The sequence below is a fragment of the Anas acuta genome, chromosome 5, assembly GCF_963932015.1.
Source record: "Anas acuta chromosome 5, bAnaAcu1.1, whole genome shotgun sequence".
NCBI classification, from domain to species: Eukaryota; Metazoa; Chordata; class Aves; order Anseriformes; family Anatidae; genus Anas; species Anas acuta.
This window is the reverse complement of record NC_088983.1, coordinates 47,116,506-47,142,915: the sequence shown is the minus strand read 5'-3', so window position 1 is coordinate 47,142,915 and position 26,410 is coordinate 47,116,506. Positions and strand designations below refer to the sequence as shown.

Here is a 26,410-nt window from a genome sequence, read left to right as displayed (position 1 = left end):
AAAAAGAAAAATACAAAAATTTTTTGCACACATTACATACAAAATGCCTCTCCCACAGTGGGGTGGAGGCCATTCCTTCTGTGTAATATTGTTTATGACTTACTACGCAACAAACTTCACCTTCTCTCTGGACCTTTACCTAGAGCAACTACTATTTCACTTTTTCCTCAAGCCCTCAGCTCCAGTCTTTGCACCTCTGAGGGAAAGAAAGTACTATAGGTCTGTATGTAAATGACTTACAGGGGAATCATACACAAAGCCAAGGTGGTTTGGTGGTTACTCCCCACCAAACCTACAGGAAACAGCAGGCGTGAGAAAAGACAAGGTGGATTGCACGTAACAGGGAACTGCTGTTCATTCTACCCTTAAGCTACAGCCCAGAGGTTTAGCTGTCAGACCAGTGCTTTTGTGTAGCACAGCCACTACCTTGAGTCAGGTTTACCAAAAGTATTGCTGTTGGGCTCTGAAGTTGCTTGAAATATGCAGCAGGAAAGTAAAAACCAAAACAATAACAAAAACAAAAATGGAGGTCGTAAAACTGAAGCACTAATAGTAAGCAAAGACTTGAGAGAAAAAAAAATCACCTTGAAAATTATAAAGCCAAAGGAAAAAAAAAAAACAAAAAACAAAACAAAAAAAAAAAAAAAACACAGAAGATGGTACCTCAGCAAGATCCTGTTGAGGAGCAGAGCCTGAGAGCTCCCCGTTTGACTGATGATTGCCTGACCAAAAATTCAGCCACATACCATCAGTGTGATAAGCTAGTTAGCCTAGCACTGTGTTAATTGTATTACTACTCTAATCTTAACTACACGTAGTAGTTAATCTACTACGTGTATTAACTGCTAAGTAACTGTGGTGCACCTTGCAAGTTTACATTCATTGCTGGTGACAAACTCGGTTCTGGAAATCTCCAGCTGCACCCACGCAGCCTCTTCCTTCCCCACCTCTCCATTCCGCTACATGGTTTTCAAACAGCACAGAATTCATCCTCTTGTAAAAAGAACATTTTATTGGAAGTAGCAGAGATCACCTTTAATTTGATTTATGTTGTCCCTGCTTTTTAAAATACTCTTGCTTTAGCTCATTACAATTCCTCCCAGACTGTATAGCTACTCTATCTCATACAGAAAACAAAAGAGCTTACAACCTTTCCTGCTAGGGAAATCCAGACTACGCTGCCAGCTGGAGACAAAACTGGTGCTCATAATGCAGCAAAGAAAACTACACAACTTGTTAATACACGAGAAAAAAAAACACAACTTTTAGCATTGAGTTTAACCACCACCACAGACTGCATGTTCCTTGCACAACTACATTTACTTCGTCACCTTTTACTTCTCTGATATAGATACATGGGTCAAAAAAAGGTCATTACACCACACATCAGATTCCTATTAAACAAAAAGGGAAGCACTGCGTATGATCAGGCATCTTCTAGAAGCACACTGAAGTAGTGCACTGATGACTCTGGCATCACATGGAGTGTAAGCAGAGTACCAACAGGAATAACTACTACACCAGAAAGCAATTTGGTTTTAGCTCATAACACAAAAAGAAAGGAAGGAAGATTAAGCAACAAAGATTAGTAGTTTCTTGTCTTCTACTGCGTAAACATCTCCAGAGAATCCAAGTCTTACAGTAATTCAGTGGTTTGAAAACCATTTCAACTTACACCAGGTACCCCAGTAAAATTAAGGTTTTTACAAGGAACAGATTAGGTGCCTATCCAGATGCCTCTGACATCTTAGTTCAAAAGGCCAGGTATCTACACACAGCCTACCAGCAGCTGCTTCTGGTACAAGTCAATTACCACACTCAAATCCACCTCCGAGAAGCAAGAGACTGCCCCAGTCATTCTAACTTTACATCCACCCACAGTAAGGTGGTAGTAAAAATACTAAATGAGGACATGTTTTAATCAGTGATTTTTTTTTATTGAAGGCTTCTCATTCTGTCCTACTTAGAGAAATTAAGTGATAGGAATTGCAACAATAGCTATTAAAATAGTACTGCAGGTTTTCTACATGGAGAACAAGTTTAAGTTACTTGTTAATTGTCCTCATTCAGTTTTTTAAGTGTTGGTTTTTCTTCCTGTGACTGTCAAAGTTGCACATCTACAGAACACACAGAAGTATACAAACTGGTGATTTACTCATAAAATGATCAAGCTACAACAGCACGTACAGGTAAAAACACAGGCGTTTAAAGAGCCTTTAGTATGTTAAAAATGCATCTACAACCCGGATTGGCATACTGATTTAATACACAGTTAAAACTATAAATACTCAGGATTTCACAGTGCTAAAGTTGTGATAGAACACAGAAGTGGCGAATGTTTTACTCACCAGAAGGTATCCTCGAAACTGGTTATATATTATTGCTGTAAGCAAGTTCATCAGAAATAAGTTACCTATCGAAGAAAAAAAATCATTGAGAATTATTGGAATACATTTCTGCTTCTCAAGATGCATTGTGTTTCTCTGATTTTAGGTTGCTGGCTATTTAAATCTAAGCATTTCCACATTTTACAAAGTACAACACAGTATATAAATGTTTCTCTCCCCTAAAACGACAAAAAAGCCTTGGATAGCCACCAAAAAGATACATTTCAAGCATACTTCATAAAGCAGAAGTAGCTATTTTTCAAACACATTAATAAATGTAAGATTCACAAGCTTAACACATTTTTCCCTCTTAAGAATGAAGAAATATCAGTACATATCACATAAACACTGAAAAGAAGTTTCAACATACGTAATAAATCATAGGCCTGAATTCAAAAGAATATTTTCTTCAATTTGCTTTCTTAAAATAAAGTTTAACATTGAATACAAAGTCACATATATGTTCTCCTATATGTTACTAAAAACAAACCATTTATAAGTGCCTTCCCTGAAATTTATCTTGCAAGACACTACATTGTAACTGGAAGAAAGGCAAAAAAGAAAAAAAACAACAAACAACTTTGTGATAAAACCTCTAGAAAAATAAAACTTCCTATCTGGTATGCACAGGTGTTAAAGTTACAGTGCATTTAAATTAACGAAGACACACAGCAACTTACCTAATACAGTGAAGAGTATGAAGAAGATTGAATAAGCTCGGTTCTTAGAATACGCTGGAATCATGACTGTATCAGATTTAACAAAAAGTATTTATGAATTTTATGCTTGAGAGAAATAAAACAGAGACGTCTCAATTTTTTGGTAAACAGTAAAAGCTCTTATATTGCTTGACTTCATAGCTGCATATAGATACACATGAATTACACCATGGGAAATAGAAAAATCCTGCTACTTAAGGCACAAAAAAAATCTTACAGAACCTTCCTCTGGGTGTACTAAGAGCTATCTGCTGAAAGAACAGTTACAGTAGCCTGAAGATATGCCATGATTCACTGAAAATACAGACAAGAACTATTTCCAAAACACATTGCTTACCATCAGGATTATTTGCTGTAGTTAGCAGGACCAGCAGTGATGTCAGTGAATCAGGCAAATTCCGAAAATATCCCACCCATTCCTTATCCTGCTGGCCATCCTAGTCAAAGAGATGCTCATTGTTACCAGAGAAACATGAACAATCACCAAAACTGTCTTACCAAGAAAATAAAAATATACAGATATTCTCTCACTTATCAATTTACTATGCACGCAGTCAAATCTACCATGTGGAAAAACGTAAGGCAAGCATAAAAACTAGGACAACGTGTAGGAATACCGTGCAACCGCTTCACTTATTAACTGAAAATAAAATACATAAGGAAGAACAGCAAGCTAAAACAGACACAGGAGGCTCAATACAGAGGTCACATCTAACATCTCAAATGCAGGAAGGACAACAGTGTCACAAGAAGGCAGTACAGGAATCTAAAGCCACCCTTGACTGATAGATAAAGCATCATATTTTAGCTTGAAAGAAATACTGGGGGGTACTGGAGCCAAAAGAACTCCCTAAACTTGACATCCCTTAACCTCCAACCCCTCCTCCCGCCCCCCCAAAATAAAATAAATCACACAAACTAATCCCATATTCAATCTTAGTCCACATAAAAATTGTGCACAGATTAGGAACTGCTTGCTTTTTAGTCCAGCTAGACAATGCTGTACCTCAGCATAGGCAGAGAACTAATGACTCCTGATTTTCCGCTCCAGGATGAGTCCAGAAGTATAACACAATTTGAGGATACAATACTAAAACAAACCCTGTCTATACCAAAGGATAGAAACAAAACAGGGATAGCAACACCCAGGTGACTCCACGGCCTCCTCAGTTATGAAGAACTGCCTTAACCTCTGTGTTACAGAAGACTCTTGCCTAGCTCGAGCTATGCTCGAGCACCTGAAGCTCCTAGCATACTCACTAAACGTGAAATGTCTCTCTCACCTCTCTCACTTTCCCTCTGAATTCTGAATGGAAAACTTTCAACATTGTCCAAATTACTTGTTTGCACAAAGTTACTAGCACTAACTGGAAAGTAAGTGCTCCCCTTTCTCTCCAGTCATTCCTTCACGTTCGTGGCAGATCATGTTCGATTACAGTCAGCTCAAGGTCTGCACAGAACACAGTTTTAGGTTCCTCTTCAATAAAGTATGTGAAGACGTACTTAAAGCACAATTGCAAGGACAGCCCTCATCTTCTCTAATTTTACAGGAAATAAAAGATGTACACAACTAACAGCACACAACATAAAATGATACAAAATGACCAGAATTAGTACACATTACAGGAGTTATTAGGCATACAGAAAACATAATTGATCTATCTTGAAAAAAGATTGGGACATAATTCAAAATGCTTTGTATGGTATCAATGAAAACATCACACAGAGCTTAAACATCCTGGGGGAAAAAAAAAAAAAAAAAAAAAAACAAGATCAGTGCTACAGCACCCAAAAAATATTTGCAATTACTCTGGTGACTACAGTCTTCAGAAGTATTTTGTGGCTCAGTGGAAAACATCAGCTGATCTGCTGAAGCCGTGATAGCATCAGGGATTTCCATCAAAGACACACTAGGAGGCACAATGTGGATAATACACATTTTTTTTTCCCAACAAATACTGACAGCTAAAAAAAAATATGCAGAGTACAAACAATAAAAACATGAATCCTGCAGTACAGAGTAAACAGACAAAATCTGCTGAGAAGACTGGCAAACTGTACCTCTAGGAGAAATAAGTAAAACAAACAAAAAAAAAACAAATGGAAAACTAGAGGCATTAATTTCATTATTGAATGTACTTCTAGAACATCCTTTGAGTACTTTGCCTTGTTAGACACAATTGGTTTGTATGGGTATCAAGCCAGAAAATCAAAAAAGAAAAAAAAAAGATCCCTAGGTTGTTATTTTTCACCTAAATGTATAAAATTGACTGATACAGGTATATTAAATACATTTCCATCCACTGGGAAAGCTTATAATGGAACTTAGATGTGACATAGAAAGATAATGCTGGATATACTGATTGCAACTAAAAAAAAAGGGAAAAGTAGAGCTCTGCTTGTAATTCCAGATATTCTATAACAAGAATTTAAGGAATTTCCTGACCATAAGGAAGACTAGAGGCAAGCTAAGTACAAATTGCAGCAGGAACTAAGGTTCAAGACTGACTAAGGAAAGGACTAAGATTACTGAAAGAAGTGCACAAGTCTTAGTGATCATACAAATACATTTATGGAAGGCCCTAAAAAATAAAGAACATGAAACCTGAGTATGATACATTAAGATACAGGAAGGTTAGGAGAAAGAACATACCAAGAGCACTGGAACACAAAAGTGATTTTAACCACAAAATTTCAAATCTGCTTTTGGGAAGCAGGAAGAGAAATAAGACATAGGAAGAAACAAAGATCAAAAGCCAAAACACCAGAGAAATACAGGCAAAAACCTACCAAGGCAATGACAGGGATACCAGTACCGTAGATAAGATATGAAAACATGGAAGAAAGTAAACTTAGCAAAAAGCTAGATAGGGAAAGGAAAAGAAAAAAAGTAGTGAGTGACCATACAAACAAAAAAGCACCAAGATTAACAGCTTTGGACACAAAACAGTATTGGCACTTTCAACAAAAGCAGAAAAAGTAACTCAAAGGACCAAATTGGAGAATTGTAGTAAGAAGCTGCTTGTATGAGCAGACTTGAAACTTCTCACCTGTGGTAACAGCATCAATACCAATAATATGTGGGACCATAAAAAAACAAAGATATCAACCACATTTTAGCATGGAACCATCTAACCTTGCTCTGAGCCGCAGAGCTAAACTAATAAAATAATATGGCAAAGTGCAAAGTTGCAGTTGTGGAGTTGTAAAGTGTATTATCATTTCAGAAGCAAAGGGAAGTCTGGAGAAATAAAATTTGCACTAAAGATGATGAGATTTTAACACTATACTAAGAGCCTTCTAATGCACACTTACATAAGCAGAACTACACAAGGGTACTATTAAGACCTTAAATCTCTCTAAACAGACTTTAAACTCATCCCAGTGAGTCTGATGAGGTAAAATGACCTTTCCTGGGGAAACAAGTTTCACCAGTTTGATTAGAAAACTAGACACGCAGCAACATGAGTAAGAAAAAAAAGCAGAGATCTATCAATGCACAAATATAATTGGTTACCTTTGTTCGAGCAAACAGCAGCATGGCAAACATGGTAAAGAGAGACAGATGAACAGCTAGTAGGAGAACAACGCTATTGGAAAGAACAGATCATAGGCATTAATATCATTTTTATTATTAACATCTCTTGTTAAAAATGTAAAAAATATGCCATGTAAAAAGATAAGGATATTTTACATGGCATTTAAAAATATCCTTGTCTTTTTACATGGCATATTTTTTAAAACTACATGGAGATAACAGATCATCTAAGCTTTGATTCAGAAGAATCACTTCTTCAGGACACAACAGCGTTAGCTTTAACAGTTCTGAGGTCAATGAGAGTTTAACATCTCTTTTTTTTTTTGTCTGAAGTTAGAACCATATTTTGATCAGAGGATACAAATATAACACCTTGGTTTGCATAGGCCTTTGACTTTCCAGGATGCCCTGTGTGAGAAGTAACAGGCAAGGACAGCAAGATCTGTAAGCTGTATGTAACACAACCTATGCGAACAGGAAGAACGCTCTCAAGAAGCATCATGCTGTCTGGTTGCCACTTCACCAATGGCATTTCCAGTTCAACATTTCTAATGATAAGATCTAACATATATGTTGCTAAAACCATTTCGAAATTAAAAACCTGAAGTAAAGCACTCTTTAAAAAAAAAAAAAAAAAAAGCATAGTATACTTTATAGATACAAAAGTATCTTGTTGTGGGGCACTCATGACTGGGAGGCAAGTACCCATAACTCTTACAAAAGGGCTGTACACAACGTACACAGAATAAAAGAACTCCACTCAATCAGACCTTATATGTCACACACACCATCACATCACATGCATTCTAGAGAAATTTTTCAGACTAAAGGGGCCAAGAAGTTACCACAACTTTCCATCCATCACCACCGGACCTCACCAACCAATTTCCTAAGGCTGGAAAGTGTCTTGAATGCACAAATCAAGAAGAAAGCTGCTCAGATGTCACACACCAGAATACCAACAGTAACGACATGCTTGCTCTGCAAGGATGTTTTCTATGCTATTACCTACCTTGCCATTTCAGGCAATGTGCTGTTAATACTTTTTAATGTTTTCTTCATCATTGAAGAATTCTGAAGGAGAAAGAAAGGACGAAGAATTCTTCTTATTCTCACAGTCTGCAAAAAAACAAAACAAGGGATCAGATCTTGAGTTCCCGTAAGACTTGTACCACAAACATTTTTAATGTAGGCTTGTCAAAAAATTATACATATCAACAAAAATCAACAGTGTAACACAAAAAGGCTGTGCTCAGAAGCTGAATCTGCCCCTCTGGTGTTAGAAAAGGCACAAAGAAGACTTTATAAATCTTAAGTTGAAAGAATGATAGATTGCTTTAAAAATGCACACTGAAGTTTCAGTAACCTCACCAGACCATTAATTATAAACAATTTAACTTTATGTAACAAGAAGGTCGAGAGATAGCATTTTCCTATTTTCTGCCAAGGTCCACTTCAAGAGCGAGTACCAAGAGCAAGCTATTTTCAATAGAAATAGATACACATTTTGAAAGCAAATAATTTCAGTGTTCAGGTTTTTTTCTGTTTTTTGTTTTATTACAGGGTCTGCTTATTACACAGCCTTTCCTGCCTCTGACAAAACTCACATAGGTGATTGTCCTGATTTTCCTTAACATAACCTAAAGCACGGAATCTACTTGATTTGTGCATTCAAGACACTTTCCAGCCTTCAAGTTATTTCTGACTTGCCTGCTACTTCAAGTATTTCAGCATCTTCCATTTTAGCATCAGTCTTCTCAGTGCCATACAACAGCAAAAATCCACCCCTTGGTATTGTAACCTGCTGTTCAAGCTACTTGTCCACTACCGTGTCCAAAGATTTTAGAATCACTTCTTCTAAGGCACATTTCCAACATATGCACAATCTTTAGCCTTGACAGTTAACTTATTTCAGCCATATTATATTTATTGTGTTTGAATAAATGAAAAGGATATAAACATCTAGCTAACTTGAAGAAAAACGTGTATAGGCTTAAATAATACATTCTTTCAACATTTTAGGATGACCTCTTTGTTACTTGGTCTCATCCTGGTCAACAGTTCTCAGGGGTAACACATGCCCTGATCAGTATCCCTCAGCAGCTTCTCCTCCTCTGCCTCTCCCCACAGCTGTGTTGCCGATGGTTTCTGCAGAAAGCAGCAAGCAGTTCTTACCTCTCTGCAGATGAAACTCAGCGATACAACCCAGTCAGTAAGGGAAACAATTAATGTCAGGATATAAGCCATCAGCCATCTATTTTTCCAAAACTCTTCCCATCCAACTAAGTAACTCTGAAGGGAAGAAGGAGAAGAAGAAAAACAACAACTTAGTTTAACAATAAATTCCAATACCTTAACAAAGTCAGCACCAAGTGTTTTTCAAGTATTCATAGTTCTACAGCAGTGCTCATAAAGAGTTTCCTGAAATCCACATTGATCAGAGAATTTTTCTATAATAATTAAAAAACGTCAAGAGAAGAGAGAGGTGAATGCAGACCATGTGGGAAGAATTCTTTGCATGCAAGAAAAAAGTCCATTTAGTAACCACAAAAAGATCTTCTAGAAAGAAGGATCCAAAGAACAGTTCTGTTTGGTTATTATATATACCAATTTTTACGGCCTAAAACAAGCAAACAAACCAAAGCCATTGTATTCCTAGTAAAATGAATTTTACTTATTCCACACAAATAAGAGTTCATATTTCTTAGGGAAGTACCCATACATTTTCTATTAAAAAACAAACAAACAAACAAAAAGTTTTTCACTAAAGCTGCAGTAATTTCTCCTAAAAGAGGGACTTCAACACTGCAAGCAATCTCATTGTGAAAATCCAACATTTGAATAACACTTCTCCAACCTTTCTCCCAAAATATAAAAGCAACACTGACTAAACCTACTCAGCTGACCAGCACACATAGCATTTCATTCAGTGGCAGAGAAAAGCAATGCTCACCTTCACAGACACATCAATCATGAACACGAGGAAGCAAAGCAGCTCGATGCTTTCTGTTAGGCCACATGGAGGATCCCAGGGAGGAAGGCGGTATCGTACATCTGATGTGATAGTAAGCGAAGAAGGCCTTTCAATGAAAGCCAAAGCCAGGATTATAGTAATGGTCAAGCTCAAAATGCTGTTTGGGTAGAGATGAACAAAAATAAACAAAATGAATAACAAAATATTTACAGTCAAACAATTTTCTTACAAGAAAATCAAGTTTTATGAAATCATCTTTAACTCAAATTGGTTGCACCATAACACAGCACTTAATTAGCACGATGTTGTCTGCTTTACAATAACTACTGCTGACAACCATACAACCTTACGTGGTGTCATTTTGAAACTGACAACAATCTTATTAATATATAATACAGTTAGAAATAGACATTTAGAAAACTTTTTGTATGCTTTGTTGCTTTCCACTTCTACCATGTCCACGTGTAATCACCCACTTGCTTCCTACTATAAGTTCTTAAAGATAAGTGCACAATTATCTAATTATTTAATAAAAATAAGACATAAACACAAAAATTATAGTCCTAAACTAAAAAGCGATAAGAATAACAAGTTCTCACCATTGACAAATTCTTGAATAATACCACCTATAAAGCCACAGGGATTTAGAGTCCACACGGTGGTTTATAGATCGATACTGTAGGGAGAAAGCAAAAAAGGATAATATTAGACGTGGTCTAAATCAAAGACAAAAATATCCTTGCAAAAATAAACCAAGTTCTAATCAATAAGGCTCGAGACAAATCCAGTTGGACAACAAGATAAAGAAATTATTGTACAAGTTATTATTAAAATGACACTCACTAATGAGTGCACCTTAGCTATAGCCCACATATGTGCAATGGGAACGATTCTACTGAAGTTTTCCTTAATCTAAAGATTGCACATTTGATCGGATAAACGATCAGCGTGACAGTTATCTGAAGCAAGCATTATCCTCATTACATATAACAGCATCCGTAATAATTCAGTGCCTACTGTTCTATATAATTGTTAAAGAGGCCCAGACTTTTGGTTCACCTCTCTTGCATTCCTTCCATTCATGGATCTTTTGTCTTGCCCCTCCAAAAAGCCGTAAGATGCATAAAATTTAATTCTGGAAACAGAAGACCTCAACTTCCACAGCCCCCCTGGGCTGCTCTTACTCTGCCCCCTCCAAGTAGTAAGTGTCAGAAGGGTGTGCATGCATTCAATATATCTGAACTCCTGAAATCTCCCAACCAAAAGAAAAAGGGCTGCAAAACTGTCCTCGAGCATTCACACTGCCCGTGACTAATAACAGGAAGGCAAGAAAATTCAGAAGTATGCTGTGACAGACACAGACAAAAATGGAGACTTGCACAGGCAGTAAGCTCAGCTAAAGTTCCAGCTTCTTGCTTAAAGCCAACCTCAAGCTTTGCCAACTCTCAAGCTTTGTAACCAGATTTAGATGCAAATAACAGGGTTTGCCCAGATACTTGCTCTTAGCAGTAAGGGCTTTATTAAAAAACAAAGCACACCCACCCACAAATCAACATAATCGGCATCTGCTTTGACAAACTTAAGAAGACACTAGTTCAGCACAAATACCCTGTGCAAAAACATGCACAGTCCAGGCAGACATTCACTGAAACTTGCATACCACAGGAATCTGATATTCTGATTTAGCTTTGTAAAACAAGACAATGTTATGTGGAACTTGCCTGAACAACAACAAAAAAAAAACAACTTGGAAGCTATCAGAACACATGACAAATACCCAGCACGGAAAGCTAACAAACAAGTTGTATTTACCTGTATCGCGTCTTCTATAAATACTACGGCTTGGTTTATATAAAGGTCATTATCCGATCCAGTAGCTATAACGTTAAAAAGAAACAAGAATTACTTGCTGCATTTTGAATAAGACCCGCAGCCTGCTCAGTTAACAGTTAACCTGGGCGAACAGAAGCTGCGCAGCCACGGTTCTCACAATAAACAGCACTGTATAAACACACACACGCTGAGAAAATACGGAAAGACAACTCCTGCCACGTTTGGCAGCACTGGGCATTAAATTAATAGTAATGATAATTTCAAAACACATCATTTACCTGCCTTTATTTTGCAAAAAGGTTCGCTCTTCCATTTAGCTTAAGTAGCTACATTACGCTAGCAAATAAATAACTAGCGCGAGGCTGGGATAATTTTTATACAGAGAGAAATCTTAAGTAGCGTGCATTGTATTTTATGACCTTAAATCCTCATCAGTCTTAGTCTCAAGAAAATCACCCCTAAACGAGACAGCAAAGATCTATTTCTATTTAATGGAGCTTTAACAATATTATTCTTTGATAAAGCGGGGATCCAAGCTGGAAATATGAGCCACTGGCATTCTAGACTCCTATTTTGTTTGTTAAATGTACTACGGTTTAGATTGATATTGTTCTCTCCAAAGCCAACAGAAATTTGTCAGAAGAGAACAGAAATAAGTCCTTTAAAAAGAAAGAAAAAAAAAAAAGTCCCAAGAGTTATTATTACCATAGCTAACAGATCAGAGTTCAAGACACAGAAAGAGGTAAAAGTACAAAAAGTGAAATAAAATATTGCAAATTAGTTTCCATGCAACGTTTCAAAACCCATTCCTAGGTCTATATGAAGACATGCACAAAGTTAAGAATAAAGGTCAATCGCTCGCATTCGCTTAATTTATGACCTGTGAATAACTAACCTGGCACTTAACCCAACAAGACAGGTAGTTAAAGCCAACTTATGAGGAAGAGTCTCCTTCAGAGAAAGATTAGGGAGCTACAGACATAAAAAACACTGCTGGTGTCACCTTCCCAAGGAGGGGGTGAGGCTGAAGGGGCAATTCGTGCCAGGCCAGGGACCCCGCAGGACGCCTCGATCCCGTGCGCTCCCCGTGCTGCTCATCGAGCAGCGCCAGCAGCACCGCTGCTTCGGGTCCCTGACAATTATGTTCCACATGATTCAGCAGCATCACTTTCTGCAGACAGCTTCCAAATGTCACCGTTTATGCGAGCACAAGCCAGGCTTTTGTACCGCTTGCGACTCAACCCGCAATGTGAGGGAAATGGCACATAGGCGGCGGCGAGCAAGGTTCGTGCTGTCACGTGCAGGCAGATTTTATCCTGCTGGAGCCTCGCCGCCGCAGGGAGATAGGAATAAAGTTGTTTAAAGGCACAGCATTAGTTCACGGGTACGAGGCACAGCAGAAGCCCCGCGTTTGTGAAGCAGACGCTGCAAGTTCAGCGCTGACCCCAAGGGTCTCAGAAGGGCAGGAGCTGAGCGACCTCTCTTCGCCCTAACGCACGGAAACTCCCAAGAAGCGATAACTTGGGGCAGTTCCCGAATTATTTATTTGTTAAAAGGTCATTCTCCGCGCTGGCTGCCCGGACGGGCGCTTGTCCCATCCCGCCAGCCCTCGGTGCCGGCGAGCGGCGCTGAGTCACAGCGCGGCTGAGGGCAGCGCGGGGCGGCCCCACAGGAGGAGCCCCCACAGGAGCAGCCCTCAGGGGGGCTCCACAGCCACGCTCCCACCGCCCGGGCCGCCCCTCGACCCCCGCTCACCCTCCTCGGCTCTCCGGAGCCAGCTCCGCGGGGGCAGCAGTGGCTCCGTCTCGGCGCCGGCTCCCGCCTCCATCAGCGGCGACCTGGGCTAGGCTGGGGCTGGGCTGCGCTCCGCCACCGGGACGGGACGGGACAGCAGCAGGGCGGCCGCCCTCGCCGCTTGTGACCGGCGCCTCAGGGAGGAGCCTCGGCACGGTACAGCCTCTTCAGGCACGGCACAGCCCCCTCGGGCACGGCACGGCCCCGTTGTGGCGGCCGCAGCCCGGCAGCACCGCCCCGAGCCCGCCGCCCCCGTGCTGAGGCAGAAGAGGGCGGGAAGGGAGGAAGGGGCGGGCGCCGCCTCCCCCTGACAGGGGCAGCCTGGGGGGGGAAAGGGGCGATGCGATGCGATCCTCATCGCCCTGCGGCTGCCAGGGCGCCAGCCGCTACTTCCCCTTCACAACCCGAGCGGAAAGCGGTGGTAAAAGCGGGCCAGCTCTCACCGGCTTCACCCCCGTGCAGGGCTGGGGTAGAGGAGGCAGAGGGGAAGGGACAGCCTTGCTCAAGGCAGGCATGGCAGGGCTGCTGCAGGCGCCTGTCAGCACGGCCAGGAGGAGGTGAAGTGCCATTTGCACAACCGGCCTGAGTGCCACTGCCTAGGGAACTTGGTGCCCTTCTGCTGGCTGCCTGAAATGCTCAGGGTAACCACAGGGCCAAGGGGGCACGGAAACAGCCTACTGCTTGTACTATTGCTGACTGGAAAGAAACTGTTTCCTGCTGTGTCTGGCTGGCTAGGGAGGGAAGTGACAGCTTGACGAAGAAAGCAAGCAAGACTTGGGATGTGCAAGAGGCTCCTGAACTCCTGTTCAAAAGTCACCCCTTACCTCCAGCTTAAAGAACTGGAAACACCCAACTACTGGAAGGTGAATCCGAGCTGGGATTTTCCTTCATATGTGTCCAATTTCCTTCATCAGTGTCCAGTGAGGTAAGTTAATGATGTATTTAAACCAACAGCATATAATAGCATATAATAACCCTACCAAAAACAATGCAACATCTTTAACTCCATGTGAATCAACTCTCCTGTCTCTCTGAAATGTGGAAAACAACAGTGGAGAACATGACATTTACCAGACATTTTCCATTAGCACAATGTACAGCTATTTTAACAAAAGTCTAGCTTGGTCTAACCTCCCCTGCTGTAGCAGTTACAGCATTGTTTGTCCAAAGCCTCACAAATTCATTTTTAATTTCCTCTATTAAAAACACATCTTTCAAATCCAATGGGGGAAAAAAAAAAAAAGCAAAGGAAATGGCCAGACATTAAATGAACAGAAAAGGGACTCACATAAAAAATGGTGCAAGGATAGGCCTGTTCCTTTATTTTTCCATAGCTCTGGACCATTAAAAAGATTAATGAAGTTGTGAAGTTAAAATAACTTTTTGGAAGCAGTAGGTGAGAGGATGGTAACACTAACTAAACTCAAAGCTCACTTCATACTTCCTTCTGCAAAACCCACTCCACTTCCAGATGTTTTACACCCAGCAAACTTGATTCCAACAGTAAAATGATTATGTAAGCAAGTCAAACCATTCACTGACTGCATAGTCATTGACAACAGGCTTCACTCAGTTCCTGGCCAGTCAGCACCTAAACAAGTAGGAATAGCAGTAGCGTGGATAGCACACTTGTGTTTTCTTTCCAACATACCATGAGCCAGAAAACATTTTTTATTTCAGGTAAATTGAGTTACACATTAAAAAATGTCTGACACCATGACAACTTAATTCAAAATCCTTAAAGTCCAGCTGAAAAAGAGTGGCAACCATTAAACAGTCCTTGAACATTTGTGTGAAGTTGGTATTACTCTTCTGAGGAAATTAAATCAGAGATTTTGAAATGAATTGCCTCTAGTTACACAGCAAGTAAATGCAAAACAAAAAGCTGAACTCTAGATTGGATGCCATTAATAAGGACGTTACCAATATGCTTCAAGTTGGACATGCTTCCGCTACCTTGTTCAATTAATCCTTACACAGCTATTCAAACACTGGAACAGTCTACACAGCTAATGCTAGATACATAAAAGCCATGTAAAATAAGAACTGAGTAAATTATTACTGTAAAATTACTAGTTTATTGAAAAGCGAAATGATCCCCCCCAACAGCACATGCCAGAACCGTCATGGTTTGTTCTTTCAGTTGAGTATTGCTAAAAATCATCTCCAAGTCATTAGAACCAATCAATATTTGTATGCATATACACTTTCACAAGACTCCCGTGCATTTATATTTGATGGGCTTATCCAAATATTTTCAATCAATTGAAGTAGCTACTGAAAATCCTTAATGAATGATTCTTTAGACAAACTAGGGTTTAAGTGTATTGGGAATAAACCAGAGTCAATCAAAAAAAAAAAAAAAAAAGAAAAAGGACTTGATTATAAATACCATTTACGATGGTAATTTCCACTGTTGTTTGGGTCATCTCTACATCATCACAGTATACTCTAGTTTTGAACATCATTTACCAAATTAATTACCAGCATCAAACGAGAACAAATCAGTCTTCGACATCTTTGACTACAGAAATTTCTTCCTTTTTTTCCAGATCAGACACCTGTAAGTTAAAAAGAAACAGATTCAATAGTATAATTAAATTAAGTTGCATTTAACATCTCCTGTATTTTCTGACTTCCATCACAAGTCAGTGTAGAGCCCAGATTTATCAGGAAGTGACAGTGGGATACACTCCAAGGGACAACACAGCAGTACAGGCTCTGTTAGTTGCAGTCAGAAGAGAAAGCCAAACTTCCTCCCAACCCACCCTCTCAATTGTCCCCACCTGCTTGCTCTCATCCATTTCTAGTTTTCTTCATTGGCTGACAAAGGAGTAAGACAAGTACCCAAGCCACCTCAGGAGAAGCCTGGGTAAATAGAAAGGGAAACAAGTCTGTCCCTTTCAATGACAGCTGACATATCAGATCAGGCCATAAGCTGGAACCCTGCTCTTAACAGAAACTGAAAAAATGAACACAAAAAAATGCTTCTTGTGCACATGCACACATCCTTCTAAGACTGACCTTCACTGTTCCTGAGACTTAAGAAGAGAAATCACATTATGGTTAGCGAAGTTATTGTTAAGGTTAACAATATAAATAGTTTCAGAAAGGATTCCACAAGCTCATGGGGGATATCACAACAGCAACAATTAAATATGATGGTCTGCATGTTTTCTTCAGCTCTGGAAAGCTCAGTTTTATGTTCCCAAAATCTATGGAGAGATATAGGGGTGGGAAATTATAATACAAAGACACTATTCTTATGTTCTTCCCTCAACATCGGCTGCTGGTTGTGAAAAGGTCACACTTACTCAAGCTGGTAGACATTTTGGATTGAGCAAATGTGGCTATTCTTGTGGTATGACCAGTAAGCACTGGGAAAAAAAATTAATCAGAAGACAGACTGCAGATAGCTAATCTTTGGGGATGGTTGTGTCAGCTTCCTTCTGAGCTATGTTACTGTTTGGTCAAATTTTGCCAGCTATTAAAACCTCAATGAATATTTTGACTATTAGAAATTGTTGCAGTACATGCTCTGGCCATATAACCTTTACCCAGCCATAATTTGATACTAGAAACTACAGACAGTGCCACTGCAGCTCCAAGGGTTGATCTAAACTACTAGAAATTTCCTCACCCAGGTGGAGCCTTCAGCCAAGTAGAGCTGACTGGCATTAGGACTCCAAGGGCCGATCTGGTAATTCCCAGCAAACACAGCCATCTAAACCTCCTTGTCTTTCCACTGTTCCTTCTACAATAAATACAGAGGAAATTTTGCACTTTAAATAGAGTGACCGGATTGGCTTGATTACCCCGTGAAACACAGGTAGAAAAGTATTTTCCACAAATCCAACAGATTTCTCTGGTGTTAGCATTCAAACCAGCTTCCATTCACAAATGACCACATGCGCTAGAATGACTCTTACAGGAAAACCTGGTGTTGCCTAAATAAAGATGTTTTCTGGCAGAACCATGTCATTCAGAGTTTGCCATGTTTTCACAGTCCTGCTACTATACAAACATATAAAAAAAAACAAACACCGTAAGTGCAGATTAAGCACAATTACCAGTGAGACATTGTCCTGGAGCAATTCTCTTCAGAAGTACAGTTGTGCTGAATATGCATAATAAGCGGAAACTCTGACAGCATTTCCTTTCATGAATAGTACAGATTTGACTCATTACTGCAAGTCATTATTTTCCAGCCTTGCAAAAGGCTATTCACAATAATGAGTTATCAGTTCAAGTTACTTCTGAAATACTGCTGCTCAGATAACAGATTATTCCCTGAACTCGACTCCTGATTTTCAAGAATAAATTGCAGTGGCTGATACTCTTGCAGGCACAACTGCTACTACATACAAATCGAGCTAAAGACTGTAGCAGTATTATCCTGAATCATTAAAAGATCTTGATCACATTTTCTGTAAGCATTAAATAATTACAGGTTGGTCCAGACCCTTCAAAAATATTTTACTCAACTCACACTAAGGCCAAAAGAACTTTTTTTCCTGAGCTTCAGTGGGAAAGACTCCAGAATTACAGAAAAAAATATACAGACCTACAAAAATGCTGCACATGGTAGCTTTTATCCAAGGTTTCAAGGTAGTAAAATGCTATTACAGCATGTCTGGCATTTCACAGACGAGGTAATTAATATTTTATTACATATATAAACATGTTCTTAAAAGCAACGGAGGTGCAAAATCTCTGGCAGGGAAAACTTCAAGGTGCTAAAATTCTTCAGCGCAATACTTTTGCCATAAAATAAATGCATTACAACTACGTCAGAGGTGTGACTGAAAACTACAAAGAGATAAGCAGATTACAGTTACAATAGCTGCTTGAGCCCCTCCACACCTCGCAGTGCTCAAACTAAGCACTGTACTTCTGCAGTATTTGAGCAAACATATTCGTGAGTTAACTGACTTAAAGGTTCAAAGGAGATACTGTTGTAGAAGCAGGTGGGATTTACAATGAATTGCTGCCTCTTACTGGTTTTTCCCCCCACACACGTGCAGGTTCTCTTAATCCTGCAATTAAACAGATCCCTTCAGACAGGTCCTGAACTCAAACCAAAATACCAAAATCAGCTTGCTTTCTGTATTATCACAGGACTTCATGAATACAGGCGTAACGTAGAAGTTTCTAGCCTTAATACACAAATTCATCTTTTTTTTTCTTCTCCTCTTGCCTTGCTAGCAGCATGGCAAGCATACTAAACAATGGGAGAAAATAATCACATTAAAACCAGAGAATTATATGAAAAAAACAGAGATTTCTGTTATCCTAAGCGTTAGTTGTCTCTGCTGGAGATTCACTGGAACTGTGCTTGTCCCATTGAGAGAGCTTTGCATATAAAACCATACACGAGGCCGAGGACATTTACCTGTTTATCTATACACCTAAATTGCCAGGACCAGCTGGTGTTATAAAGGAAAGGCCTCAAATCAAACCGGTTGTCATCTGGACTGTAGTTTTCAGCATGGTAGGAAGGAGTGAGGGTGGTCATTTTATGTCTGTTCACCGAGTACATCCTGAAGAAATGCTTAACCTTTGATGCCACCTGGTGTACAAAAGAATATAGCTTTCAGTCAGCTAAAGCGTCTTAGTATTTAGATCTTACATGAGCACAGCATTCTGGAGACTGCGTTCTGGCTTTACACACCCATTTCCCACCATTAAGACACACGTAAATTACCTACCACTACCAGTAGGAATCACTCTGGATGACTCTATTACAAGAGGTATTTCAGACCATTTTCAGACACCACTTTGGTCTCTGTCTCTAACATTTACCAGTAGCAAAGTGCCTCTTAAGAAACCTAACAATAATCACTAGCCTGTGTGATTCAGGTACTGAACATTTTCCTTTATGCCCAAGAAACATAAGAACCTAATGACAGCAAAGTAGATACTCTTTCAAAGCAAGGCTTCAAGAGCAGTTAGCCACATATATTTCAGGGAATAATTTTCCCCTGAAGGTACCGTTGCGAAGTAATTGTTTTCAAATTACCCAATTACAGTTCTAACAATTTCTAACACAAACAACAAACTACATTAATTTAGGAAAGCCACAACAGTTTTTCCAGCGTACTCTGTTACAACTGTGTAATATCTCTAAACACAAGAGAGTAATTAAACCACCCCTTCAGGTAAGAGGAACTCTACTTGAACATTCTCCAAACACACTCTATATTGGCAAAGACATTAAACAATTGGATTTTTATTTTGTGCATTACCTCTCTTGGAGTACAAATTTCCTTCCACATATTAATCAGCTTACAAAACATGCTGTACGGTCCAGCCTTTGCAATCTTTCTCAATTTGCCATAGATGGAGAGCTCTGCATATGTCATCCCCATATCTGCCTGCAATCATACACAGGAACCACAGGAAATCTTAACCATGCAAGCTGTATTTAATAGTTTTATGACCAATTACAATAACCCAGTTTAATCAAAGAAACACTAAAATTAAATTGCCAATGATCAAAAAAAAAAACAACAAACAAGAGAAGAGCAATATTACACAAAGAAGAAAAGAACTGGGATCTCTCTGAAATGGGAGATCTGAAATTCTTAAAAGGAATAAATTTTATTTGGCTAGTGAAAGCATTCCTTTCCAGAGAAAGATCTGTTCATTTTCTGTTCTAGAGAGCTTCAATACAGTATATGTCAGTAAGATATGTCAAAACAAGGAAAGATGTGAAATTATAAATAAGCAACCCTTTGCTCTTTTGAAACTCTAAACTTTAGAAACTCTAAAATAAACAAAATTTTGGAAAATTTCAGAACACCCATACTTCCAAGTATCCACAACAGAGTGATTAAAAAAAACAAACAAACAACAAACAAAACAAACAAACAAGCAAACAAACAACAAACAAAACAAACAAACAAAAAACGAACAAAAAAACATTGACTTCCTCTTTTGTAGACTGCTGTCAACACAGGTAACACTCGTGCAAGACACTGGTTAGTGTCTAGTCAATATCTTAAAAACATTTTCTGACACACTCATTGAGACACATGGATACATAGAACAGCAAACAATATTTTTTGGACAAAAAACAAGGCTGGGGATAAAGCTTACCAGAGCATTTTAAAGTCACTGCCCATTACCTCATCAGTTTGAGACACTTGTCCATCCACCAGGGGCTCTAACTCTGCAGTAGGTGGAGCTGCCATGATACTGTAAGAGGAAGATGAAAAGTAAATTCTACCCAGTCTCATTAGTACTAGACTGTCGGGTTTGTTAAAAATCATGTGCTTTATTCAAACTTTCTTCAGGACTTAAGTAGCTGACTAGATGGCCCTGAGAAGTGGTACTTCCAAGCTGTTTCAGGTTTATAAAGCAATGCCTATACCCAAAACATAAAACATCTGTCCAGTTTCCTCAGTGGTTTTAAACAACACAAATGCTTATATCCAGTAACTCCTAAGACTTGTGGCACCCAGCCACATAGATTGGTCTTCTGTAAGTATGCACAATAATCTAAAAACAGGGATGGGCAAAAACCTTTTCTTTATTAGCATTTGCAAAATTACTGCAACTTAGCTCTGTTAATAAATAAAATTTTTTTAAAAAAACAACACAATATGCAGCACAGACACCAAACGTCACTGCTTCACTACTCACCTTCTGAGGGCTGTAAGCTGAAAGTTTTCAATACAGTATTGTATGAAGTTCTTCAAATCAGTCTTGCTGATTCCACCAATGGGATTGATATCGGCACTTGAACAATCATACTTTGTTAAGTAACCTCGGAGACTGAGCAGGAGAAGAAATGTTATGTAACGCAGAAGAATGTAACATTAGTATGCTATACAACAGCTTGTATTAGATAGATTACATATGTGGTATGAAGACAGGGGCAGACAGACTGCATAATGTTAGCATATTTATACATAAAGGACAAACAGGTGTGCAGATGAACAAGAGCTATCCTAAAGCCATGAAATTGACAGGAGAAGGAAGATGATATTTTAAACAGTTATGAAGCACTACTAAAATACCCACACTAAGGTAATATATTAGGTGAAAAAACAATTAAAATACCGTCCTGACCATTCAAAATAATAATAATATTAATATCATTATTAATAATAATAATATCCTGAACTCCTAGAATCAACACACACTACTCTCCAAACTTTTGACGTTATCAGTCCCAGGATCTTTATCTTCCAACAACCAGCTCTAATGACAGTACTCCAGATTTATGAAGTCAATTTTTCAATTCAAAGTTCACAACTTAACTCCAAACTGATGAATTGAAAATATAACATATAACAGACCTGCTGAGGGAAGTAATAGTTCTTTGGAAAACTACAACAGTACTTTGGTTGTAAACTGAAAAATACACAGTTTTGCCATTCAGGTTGATTCAACTATTATTCTTTTCACTGCTATCTGTGTACTCTCAGCTTTTTACCTCTTCTGAGGTAACAGCATACACTGGGATTTGGTAGAGCTAAAGAACTGCACTGACCTGTTCCCAGTTCACCTGGTTTTTGATTTCTAATTTTTACCAACCTTTCATCCACATTGGCTGATCCTAGCACCAGAAGTCCCCCTGGCATCCCACGAGTCCAAAGTGTCAGCTGAGCAAACAGGTAGGAAAGGACCATTCTTACTCGAGCCTACAAAGCAAAATGAAAAAAAAAAAATTACTTTGCTTTGTTAATTTATCTCTCTCCAATCATATCTAATTAACAATTCTCTAAACAAACGCATAAAGAACAAAATGTGAGAGTGCTAATTGCTGCTGCAAGGACTGTCTTGTGGAGGGGACGTTGAACATGCACTTGGGAAAGCTAGATCCAGTATTGGCTAGTGCCACAAATGTGACTGGGCAAATTTATTCTACTCTGAATTGTAGAATGGGGAGTAGCTGTGATTCCTGCAAGCACTGATAAGCATCCAAGAAGGATAAAATATGCAGATAAACCATCTAACACACCTTTTTATAGTGTTAGACTAACCACATTTATGCAAAATTTCTAAGAAGTTCCATTTCTGTCCCCACTCCAAAACTCACATTTTCCAAGGAAGGTAACAATACTGAACACAGACATAAATTCAGCCTCCAGCTCTAGCTACAACTGTGTGTGATGTTAAGCAGTTCACCACATTATTTTGTCACCAAGCCTATGCCATTGCCAAAAAAAAGAAATGATAAAAGATGCAATGTTTTCTTCCTGAGAAGACTGATGGAGTTATCTAGTAATAACGGGGGAAGAAAAATCGCATCCTTGGCTAAAAATAAAAATAAAAATAATAACCAAAAAAAAAAAGAAATACCATCAAACAAGATAATCATCATTTAGCCAGAGTTAAAGCCGACTGGCTGCTTTGATTGGAAGCTTTTAAGAACAGGCCAAAAAGAAAACTATCAAGACAATGAAAGGTACATCTACAGCCAGGGACTAGAAGCTATTTGGAAATCACTTGACAGCTATGTTTTTTGTGATTCTACATAATATGTAGAGCAGCAGTACCCAAGTACAGCACCAATCTGTTCTGTCACAATGAAAAAGTTTAAGTAGAAATTTATATTTGAGCTACGTTTTTATGAGCCATTTTAAGCACATTCAGATCATCCACCTTCTCAAACTGAGAAGGTTCAGGAATTGGAATTGGAATAGGTAAGCCTGACATCTCACGCAGTGCCTATTACAGGCTGGTACCGTTAACCAGAGTTAAGTCTAATGTATATCAGCAAAATTTTTAAGTCTTGCCCTGCCGCAATCCTACTAACTCAAGACTCATCTATGAAAACACTTTGCTGCTCATTTTCCTGACCTGGCTGGTGACTTTCTGCTGTTTTTCTAAACAACATCTGGACTAATGCTGTTCATGGGATAAAGGCACGTACTATTTCTTCCTGACCATCCCATGAGGTTTTAAGAATCACATGTAACAATTATCTTATCTTCCAAGTTATATGGGATTGTAGATTTCCGCTGTAGACAAGCATTTAGTGGAAGCCCATAAATCTTCAGGAATGTATCATGATGTGTTCAGATCTTCACAGCAATTGAAAGGAAGGGCCCCAGTGCTACTTTACCATTTTGTACTATTTTAAACAAAGCCTTTGTGAAACACACCTGCACATTCTGGAGTGCCAGATTTTCTCTGCTGCTCCCTCCATAGACAGAAAAACAGGGAGTTCGACCTGTCACCATGCTGAAAATTCCCACAATAGCTTTCACAGCTGCATCTATGTTCAGGTTGATGTGATAGCTGACAAGAATTCAAACAGAAGTGACTCAACTAGCACAGTCCGACTACATAAAAAACATTAAAAAGTTCTTAAAACAAACAAATACACACATCCTTAAAATGATGTTTTAAGGCTGCTACTAACTCAGATCTGGTATGAAGAACATTAAGAAAAAATAACATTTTCCAGAGTCTGTTTCCAAATTTTTATGTTCTTCACCAAATGATTCCAAGCATGCCTTACATTTACACACTTAAATAATGTGTGTAATAATATCCTTCTTACACACATTTAGTATTCCTCTCCTATTTTTGCCATTTTAAAATTTGAAAGCTTTATATGCAAGTCTTTTCCAGAAGATGAGGGTTTTTCTTCCTATTTCTTCCCAATCTCTACCTGCCTATTTGCTCAGCCAGAAGTTTAGCCCTGTTGCAAGTGTCCTGGGAGGAGTTCTCACTAGCCATGTAGCAAGTGGTAAAGATACGCTTGCAAAATTCTCGAGGATCCTCAGGGACATAGGTCTCATCATGCACAATCTTGCGTGTATCAGCAAGCACCTCTGCATCTGAGGACAAAGGAAAATAAATAAAATGAATAAAAATTGTTGTCCTCCTACTATCCAGGGTATGCAAATATCTTTTAAGTTTCTTGTATTCCAATTAAGCTTTACACTGACCCTCACAAATAAGATAACTTCATCTAACTCTCCAAACATGTTTTCATATATTAAAAAAATAAATCCTGGTTTTGTTTCTAATTTTGAACAAGGAAATATTAAATCCTTTTGTTCTATGCCTTAAAGAAGCTCCACAGAAACATGATTCCACGTATACAAAGGGCTTGAACCATGCCCAGCCGTGTTCTGCAGTGGTGAATTTAATAGAGGAAAGAATTCTCAAAATGGAATCCCAAAACTACATCATCCAACATCTTGAACAATACTTTAGACAGAAACCGGTCTGAGTTTCACACCCAGTTCTTAAACCCTGAATGAAAGCTATTAAGCCAATTCAAAGAACCTGAAATCTGAACCTGTTTTTCTGGAATTTCTGAAGAGATGCAAAAGACACCATTAAAGCTGGGCAGAATTCTACTATTAATGAACCCTTGCATCTATTGCACCTAACTAATATAAATTTGTCCTTAATCATTAATAAATACGGCTAACCAGACATGTATATCTACTTACTTCCATTCTTGACTGCCAGGCAAACCTGGTGACACATAGAGTATACTATGCAAGCTGTAGCAGAGCTGTCAATTCCACCACTAAGAGGTAGAAGAAATCCCGCCTTGAAAACAAAGCAAGGAAGAAATTCAAAAATACAAAGTCAGAAAAACACGTATTTCACCATTCAGAAACACACTCTAGTAAATTACATATGCACCTTTCAATCTGTTACATTGTGCAGGAAAACAAACAAACAAAAAAATAAATAAAAATCCCACAGATCTAGCAAATCCCCTTCAACTCTTACCAACTGGAAAAATCCAAACAAGGAGTCAATGTAAACCCTCTGGATATAAAAATTGTCAGTCTGTCTTTATATTCTAGCAATACAGAAAAGCTCATAACTAGGACCAAAGTTTTCATATGTAATTTACCGTTGAACTGAACTACTAGTTCTTGTCACTCTGCTTATTTTAAACACCCTCCTATGCCATTAAAAATACTTTTCTTACTGAAAAATAGTGTTCCAAAGCAAAAGAAATCTCATTTAATGAGGTATGTTTGACTATTGCTTTCAAAGAAAGCATGACTCTGAAGGAAGAGGTCTGCAGAGCATACTAAAGTCACGGCATACATGTTTCAAGTCTAAATGAGCTACCAGTGAGATCTAACCTTGCACCATGAACTAGCGACATCAGTCTGCATTAGCAGCAGCACAGGACAGCAATCTGTACTGTCCCTATACCACAGAAGAAGGTGCATAGGCTATGACAAAGAACAAAAAAACAATTCTTACCTGTTTGCTGCGCCTTAAGTAGTCCCAAAGCCAACATGCAGGACCAAGGCTGAAATCACAGAATATCATCAGTCCAAGCGTGTTATGGGATGAGACCTGAGTAAGTCAACTTGCAACTCCCCCAGTGAGAGACCGTCTTTAGTTAAATGTAAAGAAATTATATTTATCTCCATTAGTTTTAAACTTTTTATCATGTAATTGGTTCAATGTGTGCTTACCAGATCTCCTCCTCAGGACTATGATGTCTCCACTGGATTGGCATACAAACAGGTACAGCTACATCATCAGAACATGACAGAGCAAAATTCACTTTTATCCTAGGATAGGGATTCACTTTACTTGCCTACGCAAAAATACAGAAGAGTTGGCAGACATAAATTTTAATGAAGCATAAACCCATACAACAGATCTGTAGAACACTGAAACATCAACACATGCAAATAGCTTTTAAATTCAATAACTATTCAAACTTGGCAGAGTTTACAATTGATCTGTGTAAAAAATTCTTACCGCTAAATTACGAGATGAAATCTCTGCTCTGTAACTTCGAACATCCTCCAAGTCCAGTGTGGCAACAAGCACCTCCTGTGGAGAGGCTCTCAGCATTAGATTGATTCCACACAGACTGATAAAACATGCTTGACACGACTGGACTCAAACAAAAAAAAGTGCTAGGGAAGAAAAACGCATGTAAAACTTTTTCCAATACAGATCTTTCTGCTCACTTTACAATTCGTCTCTGTCTCAGTAGATTTACTTACATAACAAAATGAGAACAGCTGACTCAATTCACTGAGTACTCTAGGATGCTCATAAACCACAACAAATACATAGCACTTGTCAGATGGCTGAACAATGAGTTCACCATCAGTTGCAGCAAAGAACTAGAGGAAAAGTCAAGAAGCATACTGGGGAAAGAGAGGAGCATGGCACAAAAAGTGATGAAACCTACAGCTGTGATGACGAA

The 26,410-nt window shown here is 38.8% G+C and overlaps 2 protein-coding genes across 3 annotated transcripts in view; both read right to left on the bottom strand.

Annotated features, from left to right (window-relative positions):
* The window catches only part of TPCN2 (two pore segment channel 2), a 30,028-nt gene extending 16,543 nt beyond the window's left edge, over positions 1–13,485 (bottom strand). Inside the window, exons 1-10 of the mRNA XM_068684562.1 lie at positions 13,207–13,485; positions 11,431–11,495; positions 10,218–10,294; positions 9,598–9,775; positions 8,820–8,936; positions 7,657–7,763; positions 6,624–6,696; positions 3,444–3,543; positions 3,068–3,133; positions 2,349–2,413 (exon numbers count right to left, since the gene is read on the bottom strand). Of these exons, the coding sequence (XP_068540663.1) occupies positions 2,349–2,413; positions 3,068–3,133; positions 3,444–3,543; positions 6,624–6,696; positions 7,657–7,763; positions 8,820–8,936; positions 9,598–9,775; positions 10,218–10,294; positions 11,431–11,495; positions 13,207–13,279 (921 nt within the window). The 5' untranslated portion in view covers positions 13,280–13,485. The remainder of the gene's footprint in view (positions 1–2,348; positions 2,414–3,067; positions 3,134–3,443; positions 3,544–6,623; positions 6,697–7,656; positions 7,764–8,819; positions 8,937–9,597; positions 9,776–10,217; positions 10,295–11,430; positions 11,496–13,206) is intronic.
* Positions 13,486–14,898: 1,413 nt separating this feature from the next.
* The window catches only part of NADSYN1 (NAD synthetase 1), a 19,753-nt gene continuing 8,241 nt past the window's right edge, over positions 14,899–26,410 (bottom strand). Inside the window, exons 10-21 of one of the 2 annotated variants that reach the window (XM_068684564.1) lie at positions 25,954–26,028; positions 25,662–25,786; positions 25,444–25,492; positions 24,666–24,768; positions 23,873–24,041; positions 23,361–23,496; positions 21,787–21,893; positions 20,890–21,021; positions 20,373–20,442; positions 19,491–19,619; positions 18,638–18,814; positions 14,899–15,806 (exon numbers count right to left, since the gene is read on the bottom strand). In XM_068684564.1, coding sequence (XP_068540665.1) covers positions 15,750–15,806; positions 18,638–18,814; positions 19,491–19,619; positions 20,373–20,442; positions 20,890–21,021; positions 21,787–21,893; positions 23,361–23,496; positions 23,873–24,041; positions 24,666–24,768; positions 25,444–25,492; positions 25,662–25,786; positions 25,954–26,028 — 1,329 coding nt within the window. In that variant the 3' untranslated portion in view covers positions 14,899–15,749. Of the gene's footprint in view, positions 15,807–18,637; positions 18,815–19,490; positions 19,620–20,343; positions 20,443–20,889; positions 21,022–21,786; positions 21,894–23,360; positions 23,497–23,872; positions 24,042–24,665; positions 24,769–25,443; positions 25,493–25,661; positions 25,787–25,953; positions 26,029–26,410 lie in introns of those variants that run through there. The other variant, XR_011097232.1, reaches the window with a different exon arrangement.